Source organism: Tursiops truncatus, chromosome 14 (genome assembly GCF_011762595.2).
Source record: "Tursiops truncatus isolate mTurTru1 chromosome 14, mTurTru1.mat.Y, whole genome shotgun sequence".
Classification (NCBI taxonomy): Eukaryota; Metazoa; Chordata; class Mammalia; order Artiodactyla; family Delphinidae; genus Tursiops; species Tursiops truncatus.
The window spans coordinates 6,952,284-6,974,794 of NC_047047.1; the positions used below are offsets into that span (position 1 = coordinate 6,952,284).

Sequence of the window (22,511 nt, forward strand, 5' to 3'; positions counted from 1 at the left end):
TCATACCTTAAGCCAGTTATTAAGCAGTTTCTTAATTGTTAGCAGAGAATTGACAGCTAACTAAGGTAGAGAAGGAGGCCCTGAAGAAGGAAAAAAGAGGTGTTGAGCAGCGATGTGGTGGGAGCTGCAAGTAAACTTGCTTTATTTTGGCCTTGCCTGGTGATGGTCTGTGTGGCTGCGCGCTCTTCTCTGCATTTGTGGAGCATTCATGGATGAGTATGCTACCATAATATGCACATTCATTCTTCCGTTGTGTATTCATTTCTGTATTCCAGTTCATTCAGCAACTATTTCTTTTTTTCCTGATAAATTTTTTTTCTTGTTTACTTTTATTTTTTTTAACATTTTGAAGAGTGTGGCCCATTTATTTATTTTTTAACATCTTTATTGGAGTATAATTGCTTTACAGTGGTGTGTTAGTTTCTGCTGTATAACATAGTGAATCAGCTACACATATACATATATCCCCATATCTCCTCCCTCTTGCATCTCCCTCCCACCCTTCCTATCCCACCCCTCTAGGTGGTCACAAAGCACTGAGCTGATCTCCCTGTGCTATGCAGCTGCTTCCCACTAGCTATCAGTTTTACATTTGGTAGTGTATATATGTCCGTGCCACTCTCTCACTTCGTCCCAGCTTGCCCTTCCCCCTCCCCGTGTCCTCAAGTCCATTCTCTACGTCTGCGTCTTTATTCCTGTCCTGCCCCTAGGTTCTTCAGAACCTTTTTTTTTTAGATTCCATATATAGTTGTTAGCATATGGTATTTGTTTTTCTCTTTCTGACTTACTTCACTCCGTATGACAGACTCTAGGTCCACCCACCTCACTACAAATAACTCAATTTCGTTTCTTTTTATGGCTGAGTAATATTCCATTGTATATATGTGCTGCATGTTCTTTATCCATTCATCTGTCGATGGACACTTAGGTTGCTTCCATGTCCTGGCTATTGTAAATAGAGCTGCAGTGAACATTGGGGTGCATGTATCTTTTTCAGTTACGGTTTTCTCAGGGTATATGCCCAGTAGTGGGATTGCTGGGTCATATGGTAGTTCTATTTTCAGTTTTTTAAGGAACCTCCATACTCTTCTGCATAGTGGCTGTATCAATTTACATTCCCACCAACAGTCAGCAACTATTTCTTAAGTAACTGTTAAATGAAGATAAGATAAACCCATACATGTACATATGGCTAGATTAATGAGACTGAATAAAAGCCACTCACTTTCCTTAATTAATAGTCAATATACTTGAGAGTTATGAATATGAAAGCAACAGATTAACACTGACGAATATGTATTTGGGCATTTTCTGGGTATGTAGTGGGAATTTTTCTGCAAGAGTCTGCAAGAGTTTCATCTGAAAACTAGAAGGCAATTTTTATTTGCAAGTCTGGCTTGATAATTGGATGGCTGTTGTTACAGGGCATTCTCTTTTTAGTGAGCAGGGTTAGTCAAGAGGACACATTGTAATTCGGAACATTGTGTAGGGTTACGGTTGTAACCCTAACCCTAACTGAACTATCTAGCATCTGCTGTTGGACAGAAGAAAGTTACACAACTGATGTCATCCAGCAGTGACAGGGCTGATTAATTGCTACTCCTAATATTCAGCAAAGACCAGTTTTACAGTTAGGTTTTTACCCCTAATCCATTGTCATAGGCCATCTTAATCTACATATATATTATTTAAATGGATTTGATAGGACAAGCTGCCTTAAATCTTCTCTGGGATACATTTTTAAAAATATAAATAAACATGTAGAACATCAAAGTTGTTACATAATCAAATTTCTGAAATTGAAGTACATTACTAAAGTATGTGAATATAGTAGTTTTAATTTTTTATGTTTAGTTTCTGAAAATAGTTCTTCAGTATGTCTTGTGTAGAGCACCAAGGGGAACTCTGGTAGTCAACTACCCAAACGTCTGATAGTGAGAGAGCCGGATAAGATAGTAATTGAGACTCAGAGAGATGGAGATTTACCAGAGATTAATGAAGCTAGTTAGAGGCAGAGCCTGGATTAGAAAGAAATCCCTCACCCCTATCTTTTATTCGTAATCTTTTGATTCACGTATGCTGTGTATTATGCTACAAACAATAACAGATTGATTGTCATTGTAGTTTTATTCAGTCCGTTTTTAACATTGATTTATCCAGATGTTTATTGTTTACCTTGTTGGGGTTTTTTTTCTGTATTTTTGATGGTTCATCCAAGAGAATTTTCCTTCTATCTAAGGGATATCCTTTAGAATTTCCTTTAGACAAGTTTGCTGGTGGCATTAACCTCTTTTTATTTGCCTGAAAGTGCCTTTATTTCATCTTTCTTGATTGAATATTTCTCTGGGTTTAGAATTCTAAGTTAGTAATCGTATTCTTTCAGCACTGTTGTCTTCTGGCTCTGTTGTTTCTGTTGAAAAGACAGCTGTCTGTTTAATTGCTGCTCCTTTGAGTATTTTGATGGAATCTCTGATTTTCCTACCCATGGCAGCTTTTAAGATGTTTTTTTTCTGTCTTCAGTTTTTCATAGTTTTACTATTATATGTCTAGATATAGATTCTATTTTTTCCTGTTTGGGGCTCATTGGGCTTCTTGAATTTGTGGCTTGATATCTTTAATCAGTTTTAGACTGTTTTAGTCATTATTTCTTTAAATATAACTTCTGTTTTTCTCCTTTTTCCCTCCAGTTTATTTAAATTAGACTTTCTCGTGTATCCCCGGTGTCTCATCTCCCATATTCTCCGTCCTTTTGTGCTTTATCTGGACATTTTCTTCTGACTTATTCCAGTTATGCTTTTTTTTTTTTTTTTTTTTTTGCGGTACGTGGACCTCTCACTGTTGTGGCCTCTCCTGTTGCAGAGCACAGGCTCCAGACGCGCAGGCTCAGTGGCCATGGCTCATGGGCCCAGCCGCTCTGCGGCATGTGGGATCTTCCTGGACCAGGGCACGAACCCGTGTCCCCTGAATCGGCAGGCGGCCTCTCAACCACTCAACCAGGGAAGCCCCCAGTTATGCTTTTATTTGTTTTTTGGTTTTTTTTGGTTTTATCTATTTATTAAGTTCTTAATTTCTAATATTGTATCCTTCAATTCTAGAGTCACTGTTTAGTTATTTCTAATATTTTCCAGTTCTTTACTGATATACTGAAATTTGTCTTTTCCCTCTTTGAGCCAGGGTAAGCTTGATTAATTTAAAGTCTACCTTAAATTCCGTATCTGGAGTCTCTGTAGGTCTGTCTGTTGTTTCTTTTTTCTGCTGGTTCATGTGATCTTTCTTTGTGTGCCTGGTGATTTTTATTTGTGTACTAGATACTATATTTGCAAACTCATTTGTAGAAATATATGAAGTTTAGGAAGTTGTCTCATCCTCAGAGGATCCACATTTCCTTCTGCCAGGTGCCATGGGGCACTCATGGGGCAGCCTGGGGTCACCTGCATCTGCGTTCGGAGACTGAGATGACCTGGGGCAGGATACTCTGGTCGGCCTGCCTCCAGTTTACTCTGATCCTGGGGTCCTACGCCCAGGTGTGAGAGCTGTGTCCTAGGAAGAGAGCCCTAGCTGTCGTTGCCTTAGCTCTGTTTGTTCTCAGCCACTCCTTGAGAATTGCCAGATTTCTCAGAGGGAAAGGGTCTCCCAGTTTGGGGAGATGATGTGAGGTGGCAGGTCTCCTCTGTCATCTACTGAATCTTGGCTCAGTGATTTTTCATTATTTGCTAGGCCTTCTGTGTCTTGAGGCAGTTTTTTAAAACTATGTTTTGTCTAGCTTTCCTCCTCCTCAGCGGGAGGGTAGGTCCAAATTACCTAGTTCACTGTTTGTTATGGGATTTTCTCAAAAGTAGAATTTGAATGTGTAAAATGAAATATGTTTATTTCTTTTTTCCTTTTCTTGATCTTAATTGAATCCTGCACCAATAGGAGTTTGCTGTACATAGGTCAAATTATATTCTTTGAAATTGGATGAAATTACATCTTCAGTCCTTCATTCCTTTCACTTTTCAAAACTTTAAACGTTTGACTGGGATAGCTCTTTTACTTTGGAATGGGGGAAGAACCTTTAAAACTTTTTTTAAAAAATGATTTTGTTGCATACTGGTCTACCCTCATTAAACTATGGATAAAGATTTTCATATTGGCCTTTTGCAATAGGTACCTGGTAGATCTTAAATAAATGAGGCTTTTAAGTAGATGGCCAGATGAATTAAACTTTTTAAATGTATTTTGTTCTTTAATTTATGTTCATTTAGCAGATTAATAGTTGCAGATAATTTTTGTGAGTGTGCATTCTTAATGTACAGTGGCCAGAACACCCACACTCTTTACTTGTAAGAGCAGATGTGCAGAGTCATAGTTTATACTGAAGTCAAGAACTGTGTGTTAACACATTTCCCAGACTCCTTTAAGATAAGGGAGAGGTCTTGAGGGACTGGACAAAGTGAGCCTCTTGAAATCAGAAGAAGTATTGAACAGCACTGATGGCAGTCCTGGGACTCAGGGTGAACACATTGGGTAGCCATGCCCTTACCTTCGTCAAACTTAAAAAGGCAAAACAAAGCAAAGCAGCCCTTCTCTCCGCCAGCATCCACAGCACCTGATCAGGGTTAATCACTTTGCCTCCTGTTCTCAGCCCTTTCCACCTGCCCCTTGTCTCTCTGTTGGACTCAACTCTGACTCTCTCTGCATGTCTTTCAGTCACCTATTAAGAGTAGACAGTAAAAATTCATAATTAATATAAAGTCAGCAAGGAGAAATTATAAATCCTGTATATACTAAGAATAGAAATATTTGAAAGAAAATATCTGCTGATGTGTGTGGATAAAGTGTGGCTATCTTAAGATGTTATTCAATAAAAGATTTTTTTAAAGCATATCAAAGCCAGTTTATCTTGGATAACGTATAAGCCTTCTCCAATGGTGTATGGTAACCCTTTGATATTAACCTATATAATTATTAGAAGAAAAATACTTAATTGGAGATCATATTAATTTTGTGAAGAATAATGCAGTCATGTCCCAAGATGTAGCCATTTGGGTTAGAAGAATTTGACTTCACAAGGAATTTCATATAATGCCTGCTTTGATTTATACCTTGCTCACCACTAAGCCAGCTGACACTTGAGATGAGCCATTTTGGTGGCTTCATGGTATAGTTGGTCATGTGTTGCCTTAAGGAGAATGCCAGAGTTACCAATTTATTATTGGTGATAGTCTTTCTGCATCATGTCCCCTAGTTGCTTTGATTGGCTTCTTTTAGGGTTTTTGCATAATAGATGAATTACACTATGACTGTACTCTTAAGTGTGCAGTATGTAATAGCAAAGACAGAATTTAAGAGCTATATTATAGGGCAGTGCATGAAGGAAAATGTTTTCTGAGGTTCCCTTAACATTAATGTTAAGTAAGCACAGTATGTTAGTTGGATTTGGTGATGTTTTACGTAAGAAGGTGTTAGGATTGATGCCCAGAAATGCATAAAAGTTTTTCCTGTTAAAATTAAAATGTAAAATAGTTATAATTAAAACCTGATACTTAGCTGTCAGGAGTTTTGGGGGGAACAAATTTAACTTGTGAAGCCAGAGAATGATATGCTTTGGAAAAAGTTTCCTCAGTATGATATTTTGAACTTTTATGAATTGAACATTTGAATTTATTTTAATTTCTCATTTTTCTTGATATTGAAATAAGATATCAATTAGTAGTACCTTTTGTCACGAAATTGATATATTTCTTTCTTCCCCTAATACAGAAGCTCCACCATGAGACGAGGTGGATGGAGGAAGCGAGCTGAGGATGACTGGGAAAAATGGGTGTGTTTTAAAAGAATAAAAATAATTATATTGAACTGTCTAGGTATTTTTCATTCTTCTTTTAGTTTATAATGTGGTTGAAGGCGTTTTCTAAATTGTAAATCACTTTAGACACCAACTCTGTGTTTTCACAGTGTATTGAAAGCTTAAACTTTGAGAAATTTTGTCCTGAGGAAATAAATGTTCTGGTGCACAGAATTTATTGTATGATAATTTTATTGCAGCATTGTTAATAATACTGAAAAACATTAAAACGTAGATATCCAGTAATAGGGGATTATCTCTATACCGTGGAACAGTGTACACCCATCATTTAGCTGTATATTTCTTAAGCTGGCAAGATGGCCTTAACTAAAAGGGTGTATTATAAAGGACTGTTATTACATATGATCCTATTTGTGTAAAACCTCTGTGTTCTGAGGCACAGAAATAACTTTGAAAGTAAGATCCCAAAATGTTAGCAATGAATGGGATCATAGCTAATTTAAATTTTCTTAAAATTTTGACAGCATGTAATATTTGAGTAATCAAAAACAATGAAGTCATTTCCATTTTGGAAAAAAATATATACCACTTCTAGACACCTACAGCTTTATTCTAAAAACCTTATTGATAAAGTAAAATTGATAGTCTTAATCGATTAACCTTAATTATTTCGACGTTCAGGAAAGGTGTGGCTGAATTCATAGATTTGTCAAGGTCTTTAGCAAAAATAATAATGTTTTTATATTCTTTTTGAGGTTGGTGTTATGAATATTAGTAGTACTACCAGATAGATTGATTAGATCCAGAATTTAGCCACTGAATCACTTATTGTATTCTTATCTACATGTATGGAAGCCTTTACTGGTTTGTCAAACTGCTTCATTTTACTTGAATTTATTAATCTTAAGCTTCACATACACAGAAGATAGTGGAAGCCAGTCAAAATATATTCTTACTGACCACTTGTCAAATTTTTAATTGATTTAAGCTTTGGTATAACTTTTGCTTGATTTTGTAGATAAGAACAATATTTTGTGGCATTACACTTACTAACCTTGACTTACCTTTTCCCTCTTTTAACGGAACTTTTACCATTGTAACAATGTGATAGAATTATTAAACATTGAGTTGACAGAGGGAAAAACTCTCCCTTGACCTGCCTGTTTTATTGCCTTGCATTATGGTTCATGTTTGTCATTATACCTTATGTCATCCTTATACCTTGGCTACTAGCACAGAGTAAGGCCTTTTTATTATTATTTTTTTAAATATAAATTTCTTTCTAAAAAGGGGAGGGTGGGAAGAAAAATAAAACTTTTGTGATTAGTTTACCTTTCCTTTAATTCTAGGGTGGGTATATGGCTGCCAAGGTCCAGAAACTGGAGCAACAGTTTCGATCAGATGCTGCTGTACAGAAGGACGGAGCTTCATCTACAATTTTTAGTGGCGTCGCCATCTATGTTAATGGATATACAGGTTGAGTACTCTTTACCTTTTAGGTACCCCATTTTGGCATGTACTTTTATTAGGATTGGGAGCGATTTGTTTTAAATTCTGTTTTTAATTATTTATTTTGTATATAAAAAAGGTAAAAGTAAAACCCTCTGCTTAGATACCCCTCCTTCACGTTTCCTTTCCCTCCTCCTGTGCCTGCCATTGTCTTATTTTAAATTTTATCAAAGCACATAGTTTTTTAAAGTCCAGTGAGGTTTAAAATGAAAAATTAGGATCCTCCTGCTTAAACAACTCATTACACGTATGGGGCTTGTCAACTGTGAGCTTCAAAGAGGGGGATCTGGTAGGGCCACTTCATTGGTGAATCTTCAGCTGTAATTATCCAGAGGTCCTTTTGGGCTGGTGGAGGAGGGGGTGGAGTGTGTGTGTCAGATTTCCCAGACTCTTGCCTAGAGAAGGGTGTAAACCCAGCTGCTGGCATCCTGGTTGCCAGGAGGGAAGGAGAGGGCCAGGAATCTCACTGTTTAGGGAGTAGAGTGCCATTTAATCTCCCTGCTGTGTTCTTTCCTCCTCTCCATCCCTTCGCCCCTCTTGCTGTGCCTGTTGTCATTGAGTCCAGTATCTGGAAGGGACAGGATTGTGTTTCATTGTGAGTTGGAGAGGAGTTCTGGAATTCTAATTCACAGTTTCAGCCGTGAGCTTCCTGTTTTACAACCTGTCCACAAGCCCACTCTTGGAGGTGCCCAGTGCCTCTGTTTTCACGAGTTTCTCTTGGTTTCACTGGCACCAAGCAGTGTTTTCTGGGTCTCCACACAGCCAGCTCATCTGTCAGATCTTATCTTTCTCTGATCTGCCCCGTCAGTTACCACTTGTCTGTTGGCTGTCAGATTTTACTGCCAAAGTTTTCTTTTTATTTTCTTGAGGATTCCTCTCCTCTTAAGATCATTTTCTTGTGTTTTTTGAGGTGAATGGCTATAAATATTTGTGTTGGTCGGTTAACGGTATTTCCTCCCCACCTCTCAGTCGGCTGATACCCGCTCGTTTTTAGGGTCTCCGTTTAGCACTCCCCCTCGGTTGTCTGATTGTCTTGCTACTGGTGGGGGTGGCTTCTCAAGGTTCTGTGGGGCTCTGGCTCCTTGTATTTATTCACATCTTGGCATTTATTAGATCTTATTGTAGTTGCCTGTTTACTAGACAAGAGCAAGAGCTTCATTTCCACATTTTCATTACTGTTGTGTCCTTGGTGCCTCTACAGTGATGGGTATAACCACTCAGGGGGTACTTGTTGATTAAAGTTAAGTTTTATTTGACTGATACAGTTGCCTGGTTGAGTTTTAGCAGGTGTGATTGACAATTTAGTCTAAGAATGTTATCTTAAAACGAATGGTGGTGCAACTTTGGGAAAATTCACATGCACCTTTTCTACTTAGGCATCTTAGAACGTTCAAGCTCCACAGACCTTCCTGAGATGCATTATAAAAGATTAAAGGTGTTAAGAAATAAACATTGCTTGTTACATCAGCAAGTTTTGGAAGTCCCCAGTTTTCGAGGGCACCCTTATTTACATAAGAGGAAGAAAAAAAGATTCTTTGTGTGAGGGAGAAAAAAATGAATATTGTAGTAATCATTACCATGGTTGAGAATCTGGAATTCTAATTTACTTTCATCACTAATTTTTATGTGACTGTAAGACATTTTCTCTTTTGGACCTATTATTATCCCTATCCTTTTCTTTAAGATAGAGATAATATTAATTTTTATTCTTGTTATTGTTAGGATTACATTGTAATTCTTTAAGTAAAGTTCCTTTATGTTGAATTTCATAGGGACATGCAAGTTGTGGTGATACAATTTTTTAGAAAAATTTTCACTTTTAGTGACTACTTTTGAAGCTTTATAGATAAAACAGAATCTAACAGTCTCTGTGATAAATCAGCATGAAAAGAATAGTGCTTTAGATGCAGTGAGACAGGTGGGGAATCCTGTGTTGTTGTTGGTTCTTACTCGTGCTCCCCATAGACTTTAACTGATGTTCCAAGTTTTCTTGATTCCTTTAAAGCTCCTAGTTCTGCCATCTGAACTTCTCTTTGGTAACCCACATCTCTTCCAACACAATTAGCTTTGAACTTGAGTTTAGAGATAAGATTCCCCCATCTTCTGGCTACTCTGCCTCTGTTAACCCATTCTCTCATCTCTCTTTTTCTCCGAAACAGCATCTTTGCCTTTCGAAGGTTAATAACTTCTTTGCCTTCTATCTCATTTTTTTAATTAAAAAAAAATTTTGACTGTAGAACCACATGCAGAAAAAATAGAGACCATGAACCTTTGCCCAGTTTCCCCCAATGTAACATCTTGTAGAGCGGGGGTCCCCAACTTCCGGGGCCCCAGACCGATAACCCGTCCGCAGCCTGTTAGGAACTGGGCCGCACAGCAGGAGGTGAGTGGCTGGTGCGCGAGCGAAGCTTCATCTGCCGCTCCCCATTGCTCGCGTTACTGCCCGGACCACCCCCCAGCCCACCCCTCCGTGGAAAAACCGTCTTCCACAAAACCAGTCCCTGATGCCAGAAAGGTTGGGGACCGCTGCTCTAGAAGATGGTGCTGTATCAACCAGGAAACCGACATTGATACGGTCAAGACACAGAACCTTTTCACACAAGGATCCTTCCTGCCTCCCTTGTGGAGCCATACCGACTCCCCTTCTGCTCTCAGCCTGGCAGCTACTAGTCTGGCCTCCATTCCTCTACTTTTTTCATTTCAAGAATGTTACGTAAATAGAAGATACAGTATATAACCTTCTGGGATTGGCTTTTTTACTCAGCACAATACGCTGGAGAGTCATCCAAGTTGTTGTGTGTATCAGTAGTTTTTTCATTTTTATTCCATGGTATGGATGTTCCACAGTTGAACTGTTCACCCATTTAAGAACTTCTGGGTTATTTCCTCTTTTTGGCTGTGAACACGTGTGTACAGGTTTTTGTGTGAACATAAAGAGTGCAATTGCTGGGTTATATAGTAGTTCCATGTTTCGTTTTTTTCTAAGAAACTGCAAAACTGTTTCCCAGTGGCTGTACTATTTACATTCCCGCTAGCAATTTATGAGTGATCCAGTTTCTGTGTCCTTGCTAGCATTTAGTGATTTTTATTTTAAAAATTTAATAGGTATGTAGTAATATCTCTTTGTGGTTTTAATTTGTATTCCAGTCGCTCCACATCCCCACCAGCATTTTGTACAGACAGGTTGGGTTTTTTGTTTGTTTTAATTTAGGTATTCTAATACATGTGTAGTGGTATCTCCTGGCGGTTTTAATTTGCATTTGCCTGATGGCTAAAGATGTTGAATATCCTTTCCTGTATTTATTTGCCACCTGTAGATCCTCTTCAGTGAAATGTCTGTACATGTCCTTTGCCTGTTTTCCAATTGGATTGTTTGGTTTTTTACTGTTGAATTTCGAGAGTTCTTTATATAATTCTAGATACTACTCCTTGTCAGATACGTGGTTTGCAGATATTATCTCCCGGTCTGTGGTTTGCCTTTCACCCTCTTCACATGGTCTTTTGCAGAACAGAAGTTTTTAATTTTGTTGGGGTCCAGTTTATCAGCCTTTCCTTTTATGGATTGTGCTTTCAAGTCAAAAGTCTTTGCTTAGTACTAGATCCCAAAGATTTTCTCCTATTTTTTCTAAAAATTTTATCAGTTTATGTTTAATTTTTAAGTTCATGGTCCATTAGAATATTTTTGTTTGTTGTTTGTGGCCTGTGGATATCCACTTGCTAGCACCATTTGTTGAGAAGGCCATTCTTCCTGCATTGGATTACTTGTGTACTTTGCCCAAAAATCAGTTGGGCATATTTGGGTGGGTATGTTTCTGGGTTCCGTGTTCTATTCCATTGACATATGTATCTGTCTTTTCACCAGTACCACATGGTCTTGATTACTGTACCTCTGTACTATATAGTAAGCCATAATACTGGGTACAGTGATCATTGCCATTTTATTCTTCTTTGGAAAGGTTGTTTTAGCTATTTTCTAGGACCTGTGCTTTTCCACATAAATTTTAGAAGAAGCTTTTCTGTGTCTACAAAATAGATACCTTGCTGAAATTTTGATAGGAAGTAAATTAATCCTATATCTCAATTTAGGGAGAATTGACATCTTTACTCTGTTAAGTTTTCCAATCTTTGGACCTTTCATCCCATTTTACTCTGTGTTAATTAATTCAAGGAATATATTTTGTATGCTGCTTGCGTGTTAGGTACTATGTTTGAACAGAGATGACAGTGATGGAGAATGTGGATTTTGTGACAAAAAAGTAATCTCTGGGCATTAGACGTGAACAGAGCCAAGTGGGTGGCAACATAGAAGTAATTACCTTTGAGGGTTAGAGTGATTACTTCATAGAAGAACTGACTTTTTGAACTGGTCTTGGATAAATAAGGTGTTTTTTAGACGAAAATGGGTAAGGGCATTCTTGTCCTAACCCTGACCTCCATTTTCACCTTTATATTCTCTAATTTTGGTCAACAGGATTATTCTGATATTTGAGATTTGTCTTTGTACTTCCTCTTTCCTGTGCTGCTGTTTGTGCTCTTGCTTCCCTCACTTCTGTGAACTGGAGTCATATTCATCCATTAAGACCCAGTTAAATTAGATTTGCCTCCTTCCTTAAACTGGTCCACAGAATATACATTTCATAGCATTATTGCTAGAAACATTTACTTTTGACACCTGAGTTTTGTCTTGTATTGCCAGGTCTTACTTATGTGCTGAGTTTGGGGGAGTCCGAAAGCCCGTTGTGTGTGGTGACACTGGCCGGATGTGGATCAGAGAGAACACTGTGGGGCCTCCATTAGCTCCTTCTCCAGGGCTTCATCCCTCGGAGCTCTGTCAGATGTTGCCTTCTCCAGGAGACTTTCCCTGACCAGCCTTATGTAAAATACATGTATCTTGCCCCCCAGTTGTTTTCTAATCCCTTATCCAGCTTCATTTCTCTTCATAGAATTTATTTTCTCCTGAACTGGTATTTATCTGACTTACTTTCTGTCTGCGCAGTGAAATAAAAGTGCTGTGGAGCACAGCCGAGAGTGCCAGGGCCTAGAAGCCTGCCCGGCACATTGTAAGATTCTCAATAAATGTTAGTTGAGCCTACAAATGAATAGCAGAGTTCTGTGTTTGTACATTAAACACAAAATGTGTTTGATGTTTGAATGTTAAAATGTGTTCACTCATACACTAATTCAACTCAGTTTTCTTAAATGGGTAGTTTTTTGTTGTTTTTTTTTTTCGGTACGCGGGCCTCTCACTGTTGTGGCCTCTCCCGTTGCGGAGCACAGGCTCCGGACGCGCAGGCTCAGCGGCCATGGCTCACGGGCCCAGCCGCTGCGGCATGTGGGATCCTCCCGGACCGGGGCACGAACCCGTGTCCCTTGCTCTCCGAGTGAGCTAGTGCTTCAAATCTAGGGAGCGGTAATTGCTCTTCTGTGGAGTTGGATCAGGACAGTGAATATGGAAAGAGGCGTTCTGGTAATTTCTGCTTTTTCAGTAGGTGGATAAGAGACCAGGTCTGGTGACGTTGGCACTGCTGAAGTTTGTGGAAAAGCAGGGCAGGCTTGCGTATGATTTGCAAAATGAAACAAGGGGATATACAAGTATAACAGACTTATATCTGAAGTGGTAGGGATTTGTTTGAAAACGTAACCTTAACATTGATAATTTTCTGAGCATGTGAATATGGTGATTTAGGAAAAGAGTCCATTTAATGCTCTAATCTAATTTTTTGAAATGGATACCTTCCAGGAATTATTTTCTACGAATATATACATAGCATCTCCTCCTGTTTCCTGTGAGACTGATGGTGTGAATCCAGGGATGTAGGAATTTAACCTCCTACATGGGAGAGACTTACTGTATTAATTTCTACCACCCCCTGTAATTTTGCCTGTGTCTGATAGGTACTTGCACCTGTTAGGTACTCAAAAATGTGTTATTTAGGCTTTTGAGACGTTTCTTTGCTTTTTACTTGGTTGAGTGTATGTGGCTTTTAGTCGAATTTTGTAAGTCTGCTGTACTTAGGGAGGAGAGGGGAAGAGAGAGTAGGCATGGCTGCTGGAGAAAGAGTATTGGCCAGGGGTCAGAAGACAAAGGGGTCTGCACAATAGCTAGGTGATTGTGCACAAGTCCTCTAATTTTCCTCTATTTCCTCATCAGTAAACTATGCTAAATTATCTTTCTAATTTATAGGATTGTGAGACTCAAATGAAATAATGAAAGATATTAACTACTGTAAGACCAAAGGAGGTATAAGCAGCCATTGGCTTACTTCTTTCTAGCATGTATGTGACACAGCCAAGATTTAATCAAGTTCTTTGGACATGCAGGATGAAACCGTACACATGATGACTGTTTTCTCAATAGAGATCTATCAAGGAAAGCTTTTGCACAAGATTTTAAAACTTTGTTTATAGAATGTGTTTTAACCACATGAGCAAAACTCTTTTATAAGCTGTGTCCAGAGACGTCACAGTGGTCTTCAGTGGCTGTTCCGATGTTATGTGATGGCGTTTGCTGTGGTGGAATTTCCCATGTGGAGCTTTAGGCCTAAATCGTGGTCCAGTGTTTATTATGTGCCTTTTACCTTTTCTGTGCTTGCCTGTCTCTTACTTTCTGTGGTTGGTTTTAGTTAATGCTAAAATTTGATTGCATACAGAATATTCTCGAAGAATGTTCTGTAAAATTAACAGTAGGAGTATTATGGACCATGAGTGTTACAGATTTGCAAAGCTTTCTTTCCAAGATATCTGTAAGTTTTTAAAATTGCACAGTCCTATTCAGTGAGAAATACAGTTTAAGTAAAAATTATTTTCTTGTTGATCCAATGTTCTTTGATGTATCTTGTGTTTTGTCAAGAAAGGATACATGTAACATAGAAAAGAAAGGTGTATATGTTGTTCAGCCTATAAGATGCATTTTAGAACCTGTTTTTAGATCTATTAAAACTTGAAAATGTTGCCGTGTTACAGTCCTCTTTTATCTGAAGTTGGTCTCCTTTATAAAATCCTCATTCAGGATGCTGAGGAGCTAAGAATTTTGGTTTAAAAGGATGTTCCATTGGGATTTTGATTTGCATGTCTCTCATGATTAGTGATGTTGAGCATCTTTTTTTTTTTTTTTTTTTTTTTTTTTTTTTGCAGTACGCAGGTCTCTAACTGTTGTGGCCTCTCCCGCTGCGGAGCACAGGCTCCGGACGCGCAGGCTCAGCAGCCATGACTCACGGGCCCAGCCGCTCTGCGGCATATGGGATCCTCCCAGACCGGGGCACGAACCCGTGTCCCCTGCATCGGCAGGCGGACCCTCAACCACTGCACCACCAGGGAAGCCCAGCATCTTTTCATATGTTGGTTGGCCATATGTATATCATCTTTAAAGAAATGTGTATTCAGGTCCTTTGCCCATTTTTAAATTGGGTTATTTTGTTGTTGTTGAGTTGAAATACTTCTTTATATATTCTATTAACCCCTTATTAGGTAGATGATTTGCAAATATTGTCTTCAGTTCCACAGGTTGCTTTTTTACTTCTGTTTATTGTGTCCTTTGATGCACAGAAGTTGTGAATTTTAATGTAGTCTAACTTAATCTGTTTTTCTTTTTGTTGCCTGTGCTTTTGGTGTCATATCTAAGAAATCATTTCCAAATCCAATGTCATGAAGCTTTTCCCCTGTGTTTTAAGAGTTTTATAGTTTTAGGTCTTACATTTAGGTCTTTAGTCCATTGAGTTAATTTTTGTGTATGGTATAAGATAAAGGCCCAACTTCATTCTTTTGCATGTGGATATCCAGCAAATGTGTTTTTTAATGACCTTTTCCCCCCACTGATGTTTTCTGTTCTGTCACTACATAATCAACATTTGAACATTGTACCATGACACTTTTGGTCTTCATTTGATGAAGATGCATCATTTGCACCTTAAGTTGGTTTCTGTTCTTTTCATTAGCACATGACATTTAAAGCAGTCCCTGACAGCACCAGTACCTTCATGAACAAAACCTGTGCAATGAAATCATGGTTATCCAAATTATCGAGAACATGCTTGTTTTTTGTTTTTGGTAAGGATAACATTGAAATGACTATAATCATCTCACAGAGAACTTGTGGTGCCAAGACTCTGTTGTTGAATTCCAATCTTGGAATCACCAGTGGTGAGCATTAAGTGAGATGAAGTATGGAAAGTACATGACTGGAATAGGTGCTAAATTAATGTTAATTTTCTTTCCTCAGTTCCTTTTACCTGCTTATGATTATGAAGCAGTAAATGACAGTTTTATTTTGTTCTACAAAGAGGTGGATGTTTTTTAATAAAATTGATATATATATTGGTGCTACTAGAATGAGAGTGTCTACTGACTATTTTTTGGCTGCGTTGGGCCTTCGTTGTTGCGCACGGTCTTTCTCTAGTTGCAGCGAGCGGGGACTACTCGTCGTCACTGTGTGCGGGCTTCTCATTGAGCTGGCTTCTCTTGTTGCAGAGCACAGGCTCTAGGTGCACGGGCTTCAGTAGTTGTGGCACACGGGCTCAGTAGTTGTGGCACGTGGGCTCAGTAGTTGTGGCGCACAGGCTTAGTTGCTCCTCGGTATGTGGGATCTTCCTGAACCCGTGTCCCCTGCATTGGCAGGCGATTCTTAACCACTGAGCCACCGGGGAAGTCCCCTTTGTCTGGTTTTGGTATCAGGATGATGGTGGCCTCATAAAATGAGTTCAGAAGTGTTTTTTCTTCTGCAACTTTTTGGTGTGGTTTCAGAAGGATAGGTGTTAACTCTTCTTTAATTGTTTGGTAGAATTCACCTGAGAAGCCATCTGGTCCTGGACTTCTGCTTGTTGGGAGTTTTTAAATTACTGATTCAATTTCAATACTAGTAATTGGTCTGTTCATATTTTCTATTTCTTCCTGGTTCAGTCTTGGGAGATTGTTCCTTTCTAAGAATTTGTCCATTTTTTCTAGGTTGTTCATTTATTGGCATAGAGTTGCTCGCAGTAGTTTCTTAGGATCCTTTGTATTTCTCTGGTGTTGGTTGTAACTTCTCCTTTTTTCATTTCTGATTTTATTGATTTGGGCCCTCTCCCTTTTATTCTTTTTTTTGCGGTACGCGGGCCTCTCACTGTTGTGGCCTCTTCCGTTGCGGAGCACAGGCTCCGGACGTGCAGGCTCAGCGGCCATGGCTCACGGGCCTAGCCGCTTCACGGCATGTGGGATCTGCCCGGAGTGGGGCACGAACCCGTGTCCCCTGCATCGGCAGGCAGACTCTCAACCACTGCGCCACCAGGGAAGCCCTCTCTCTTTCATTCTTGATGAGTCTGGCTAGAGGTTTATCAGTTTTGTTTATCAGCAAATGCTTTAATCTTAGGGAGAGAAAGTAAGTAAACTGTAGATTCCTGACTGGCCAGATGTTCAGTTTCCACTATTGTATGTGAAGTCATTATGATGCTCTAGTTTAGTTTCTGTGATCCCTAGCCCCTGAAAACCTTCAATTATGAATTTTGAATTAATTTTGTTTGAAAGTTGTTTTCATTTCTCTTTCCAGTGCGCTATCCAATTTGGTAGCCACTAGCCATGTGTGTTAATAAGCATTTGAAATATGACTAGTCTAAATAGAGGTGTGTTGTAAATGCAAAATATATACTGTATTCTGGAGACTTAGTATGAGAAAAAGAGTGTGAGATATCCCAATTTTATATATTGATTACATGCTGAAATGGTAATATTTTGGACTTATTGAGTTAAATAAAAACATTAAAATTAATTTTTTACTATTTTTAATGAGGCAATTAGAAAAACTTATATATGTGGCTTGCATATGTGGTTAACGTATTTTTACTGAGCATCTCCAGTAGGTGCAGTCAGTAACAACAGATGGATTCTACGCTGTAAGCATTTAACAAGAAGTAATCAAACCTGGCATGTCTGTATGCGCTTTGTTAGCTTGCTTGCTTCTTCATTTTGTAAATATATTTTATTGAAGTATAGTTGATTTACAATGTTGTTTTAATTTTTCCTATACAGCAAAGTGACTCAGTTATATATATTCTTTTCCATTTTGGTTTATCACAGCATATTGAATACAGTTTCTTGTGCTATATAGTAGGACCTTGTTGTTTATTCATCCTATATATACTGGTTTGCAATTGCAAGCTCCCAATCTTTCCTTCCCCAACCCCCCTCCCCCTTGGCAACAACAAGTCTGTTCTCTATGTCTGTGAGTTTGTTCCTGTTTTTAAGATGTGTTCATTTGTGTTGTGTTTTAAATTCCACATAAAGTGATATTATATTTATCTTTCTCTTTCTGATTTACTTTGCTTAGTATGACAATCTCTGGGTCCATCCATGCTGCTGCAGATGGCATTATTTTGTTCTTTTTTATGGCTGAGTAATATTCCTCTGTGTGTGTGTGTGTGTGTGTGTGTGTGTGTGTGTGTGTGTGTGTGTGTGTATACCACATCTCTTTATCCATTCCTCTGTTGATGGAGATTTAGGTTGTTTCCATGTCTTGGCTTTGTAAATAGTGCTGCTGTGAACATAGGAGTGCATGTATCTTTTTGAATTCTAGTTTTGTCTGGGTATATGCCCAGGAGTGGGATTGCTGGATCATATGGCAACTCTATGTTTAGTTTTTTGAGGAACCTCCATACTGTTCTCCGTAGCGGCTACACCAGTTTACATTCCCACCAGCAGTGTAAGAGGGTTCTCTTTTCTCCACATCCTCTCCAACATTTATTGTTTGTAGATTTTCTGACGATGTCCATTCTGACTGGTGTGAGGTGGTACCTCATGGTAGTTTTGATTTTAATTTCTCTAATAATTAGTGATGATGAGCATCTTTTCATGTGCCTGTTGGCCATCTCTATGTCTTCGTTGGAGAAATGAAAACTACAGGCCAATGTCTTTAATGAATATAGATGCAAAAATTCTCAACAAAATATTAGCAGACCGAATCCAACAACACAACAGATCATATACCATGACCAAGTTGGATTCATCACAGCGTCACAAGGATGGCTCACCATACACAAATCAGTCAGTGTGATACACCCCATTAACAAAAGAAAAGTCAAAAACCACGTGAGCATCTCAATAGATGCAGAAAAAGCGTCCGATAAAATTCAACATCTGTTCATGATAAAAACTCTTACCAAAATCGGTATAGAGGGAACATAAACATATTTCTTCTTCTAAAGACCAAAACTCACTGAATTAGATAGTTATCATAATAAAAGTACTTATTTAAATACTTGGACCTGTATCATTTGTGTTTAAAGAAAATCTGTTGCTTGAATAACAAAGTAGATACACAAGCCTCCTGTGGAGGCCACCCCCAGCCTCACCCCCAGGTACAGCTGTTGCTAGGAGAAGTGTGGTACAGAGTTTCCCTTAGATTAATAGGTGAAAGAAATAGAGAAGCTATTGAAAATAATTAGTTTCATGTGATACTAGTAATGCCTGTCATAACATAACTTTAGTGAGTCAGACATTTTTTTATGGGAAAGCATAAACCACATTGATTCTTGTTTAAGATATTTTTCTATAATTTTATTAAGAATAAAATAATCTGAAACAAAATTGGGGGAAAAACAGTGCTTCTTGGTCTGCAATTCTTATTTTGTTTTGGTTAACTTTATTTTTTGGCTTTGATACAAGTTCGTATTAGGAAACGGAGTAAAATTTTTTTAACTTTTCTTATATTTTTTATTTTATTTATTAAAAAAATTTTTTTAAGCCAATCATCTTTTTACACATTTTGAAAGAAACATTTATTTATTTATTTGTTTGTTTGTTTATTTATGGCTGTGTTGGGTCTTTGTTGCTGCATGCGGGCTTTCTCTGGTTGCAGCGAGAGGGGGCTACTCTTCATTGCGATGTGTGGGCTTCTCATTGCAGTGGCTTCTCTTGTGTGGAGCACGGGCTCTAGGTGTGTGGGCTTCAGTAGTTGTGGCACACGGGCTCAGTAGTTGTGGCTCGCGGGCTCTAGAGCGCAGGCTCAGTAGTTGTGGCGTATGGGCGTAGTTGCTCCGCGGCATGTGGGATCTTCCCAGACCAGGGCTCGGACCCGTGTCCCCTGCATTGGCAGGCAGATTCTTAATAACTGTGCCACCAGGGAAGCCCTTATATTTTTTAAATAAAAGTTTAAGTTATTAAGCTTCACAGGAGTAAAGTCTAATAAGCTCTACAGTAAGTGTGCTCACAGTAAGTATTTTTAAACATAAGATAAAAATGTCAAGGTCAATATAGCTAAATGTGGTTGAAATTTTTTAAATATTTGCTCTATTATCAGTATTTAATTCATTACTCGAGGTGCCTATCTGCTTTTCTGGGCATTGCTTGGCAGTAGATGTTTTTGTGTTGGTTGACTGTGCCTTTAGCAGCCAGGAGAGTCGGATGTGCTAAGGCAAAATAGCTCTATCACTTTGTGATTTTCCTCCCAACTTTGCTTACTGGCAACACAGCCAAGGAGAAGGTGTACCAGTGATACGTTCTTTAAATCATCCTGTTTAAGGGATTGTTCAGCTAGGGCTCTACTTTCTTCATGTAAAACTTTTAACATGTTTTATTATTAATTTTACAGATCCATCTGCTGAGGAATTGAGAAAGCTAATGATGTTGCATGGAGGCCAATATCATGTGTATTATTCCAGATCCAAAACAACACACATCATTGCCACAAATCTTCCTAATGCCAAAATTAAAGAGTTAAAGGGAGAAAAAGTAATTAGACCAGAATGGATTGTGGAAAGGTAAGTTTAATTTTTAATTAAATTAATGAGTTTTAAAAATTGTAATACTTTTTCTGTTATAAACCCTTATCTAACTTGTATTGCCTCTTGTATTGCCTCTTAAGGGTGGAGAGTAATCCATGCCTTAAGAAACACCACTGTGCTCCTTAGCCTCGCGTGATGATTCAGGTGGCCTGGGGTTTGATGTTAGTGTTCTTGCAACGTCAGCTCCCAGGAATTAAGGGAGATGACTCAAGTGAGCGGCAGGAAGCAGCAATGGGAGGGGTTGACAAAGCATGCTGTTCACTCAGCAAATATTTGTGCACCTGTTACGAGGAGGCAGTGTTCTGTGTACTTGGGAAATACATCAGTGAGCAAAACAGAGTCCCTCCCCTACCTCTTGGAGCTTACATTTTATAAGGGGAAACAGATAATAAACAGTATATAAGTAAATTTATGTCATATGTTAAAAGTCAGTACATGCTGTGGGGGAAGAAGGAAGATCAGGATAACGTGCACCCGGAACACTAGGAGTGGGCGGCAGTTTGCAGTATTATTAGTACCTGTTTTTCAGTTAGTGTGGCTCCTTGGCTGTTGGTTTGGAATTGGCGTGTTGTAAATCAGTGCTGGCCATTCATACTAACTTCCTAAGGTTAAACATGTCATCTGGAACCTTGGTGATGAGCCAGAACTTGAGTGATTCATATATAATACATATGAGTGATTGCTAGATTTATGAAAGTTAAAAGTGAAAGTGTTTAAATCATAATTTTATGAATAGATTGTAATCAGTATATGAGAGAATGGTCAGACTGTATAATGGAGTGTTGATGAAACAAACTTAGAAATTATGTTTTTTTAAGTCAACTGCCGAGCTTTTTTCTTATCCTATATTTCATTAATTCTGACACCTTCCATTAATTTATTCAGTAGATTTCGAATTGTTAGGTTTCGGGACTTCCCTGGCGGTCCAGTGGTTAAGATTCCATGCTCCCAGTGCAGGGAGTGTGGTTCCGATCCCTGGTTGGGAAACTAAGAACCCACATGCCACGTGGCACGACCAAAAATTTTTTAAAAGGATAATTAAATAGAACGGTTCTGTTCCTCTGTATAGCAGATATAGCAGCATAGATTTGTGAGAGGCAGTGTATTATAGTGGAAAGGCTGTGCTTGAGCTCTGGAGACATACCTGGGTTCACATCCCAACTCAGCAATTCAGGGTCCCTGTGATCTTGTGTAATGGGAACAGTTACGCAGCCATTCTGAACCGTGTTTCCTCATTTGTAAAAGAAGGCTGCTGTCTACCCGCTATGGTTATGTGACAACTAGGAATAATTTGTGCAAACTACCTAGCACAATGCCTTGTGCGTTGTAGAGGCATAAGATGTAAGAAGCTACTGTTGTTATTTTATTTTTATTCTATAAACATCACCGAGTATCAGAAAATAAATTCCAAAAGGTCAAAGTGCATTTGTCTTCCGGAAAGCCAAATATTCTTATAGATGAGGGTTTTTTTAAGCCTTGGCAGATTAAGTTGAAGGTCCATCCCTAGAACATCTTTGTGCTATGTTCCCAGGACCCAGCCACTGTCCATTCATTATATAGGATTAATGAACCTAGCTTTTAGCTGTGTGTCTTCTTAAAAGTAAATTGTGAAGTTTTCAGTATAAGAAGTTAGTATCATTCCAGAGTGTAACTGTGTGTTGTCACTTAAAGACAATCCTTTCATTGTGCCGGGGCAAGGATTTTGATCTGGGGATATTACTTTGGCTTTGGAGGGGGTGGGGGAGATCCATGGGTAAGGAAAGCGGTGGTGAAAAGAGCTCTTGCTGGGTGGGACTTGACTTGCTTAGAAAATGGTGGTCTTCATTACAGCTCTTGCTTTATACCTCCTCTTCTTTCTTGTGCTGAATGCTGCTAGAGAGATAATACAATAAAAAATGCACCTGAGACAGTTACAAGTTATAAAATACACCTTAATGGATTTTATTTTAGTTTGAAGTGAGGCTTAATTATCTGTTTTTAAATAACTGAAGTGACTTTGTTTTTTTCTTTACTTTTTTTTTTTTTTTTTTTTTTTTGGCGGTACGCGGGCCTCTCACCCTTGTGGCCTCTCCCATTGCGGAGCACAGGCTCCGGACGCGCAAGCTCAGCGGCCATGGCTTACGGGCCCAGCCGCTCTGCAGCATGTGGGATCTTCCCGGACCGGGGCACGAACCCACGTCCCCTGCATCAGCAGGCGGACTCTCAACCACTGTGCCACCAGGGAAGCCCCTGAAGTGACTTTGGAATCATGGTTATGTGGCTTATTTGCTTTATGTTGTATATGAGAAGGCAGGGCTAATACGGTTAACTGATTTGCCCAAGAATTCAGAACCCAGATTTTCTGACTCGTATTTGGGTCTGCTCTTTGCCATTTAATTAAATTGTTATAGGTGAGTTGGCCCATGTGGAAATGGTTCAGTCTGGGCTGTACCCTAATACATGAAATAAATGCCCAGTGTCTATGA

The 22,511-nt window shown here is 38.8% G+C and overlaps 1 protein-coding gene across 6 annotated transcripts in view; it reads left to right on the forward strand.

Annotated features, from left to right (window-relative positions):
- The window catches only part of REV1 (REV1 DNA directed polymerase), an 82,171-nt gene that overhangs the window by 15,871 nt on the left and 43,789 nt on the right, over positions 1-22,511 (forward strand). For 5 of the 6 annotated variants that reach the window (XR_002175556.3, XM_019931166.3, XM_019931169.3 and 2 more), the window contains 3 exons: positions 5,743-5,803; positions 7,138-7,264; positions 19,854-20,022. Coding sequence is in view for 5 of the 6 variants with exons in the window: in XM_019931166.3 (XP_019786725.1) it covers positions 5,753-5,803; positions 7,138-7,264; positions 19,854-20,022 (347 nt within the window). In the remaining variant the exon portion in view is untranslated. The remainder of the gene's footprint in view (positions 1-5,742; positions 5,804-7,137; positions 7,265-19,853; positions 20,023-22,511) is intronic. The other variant, XM_033838423.2, reaches the window with a different exon arrangement.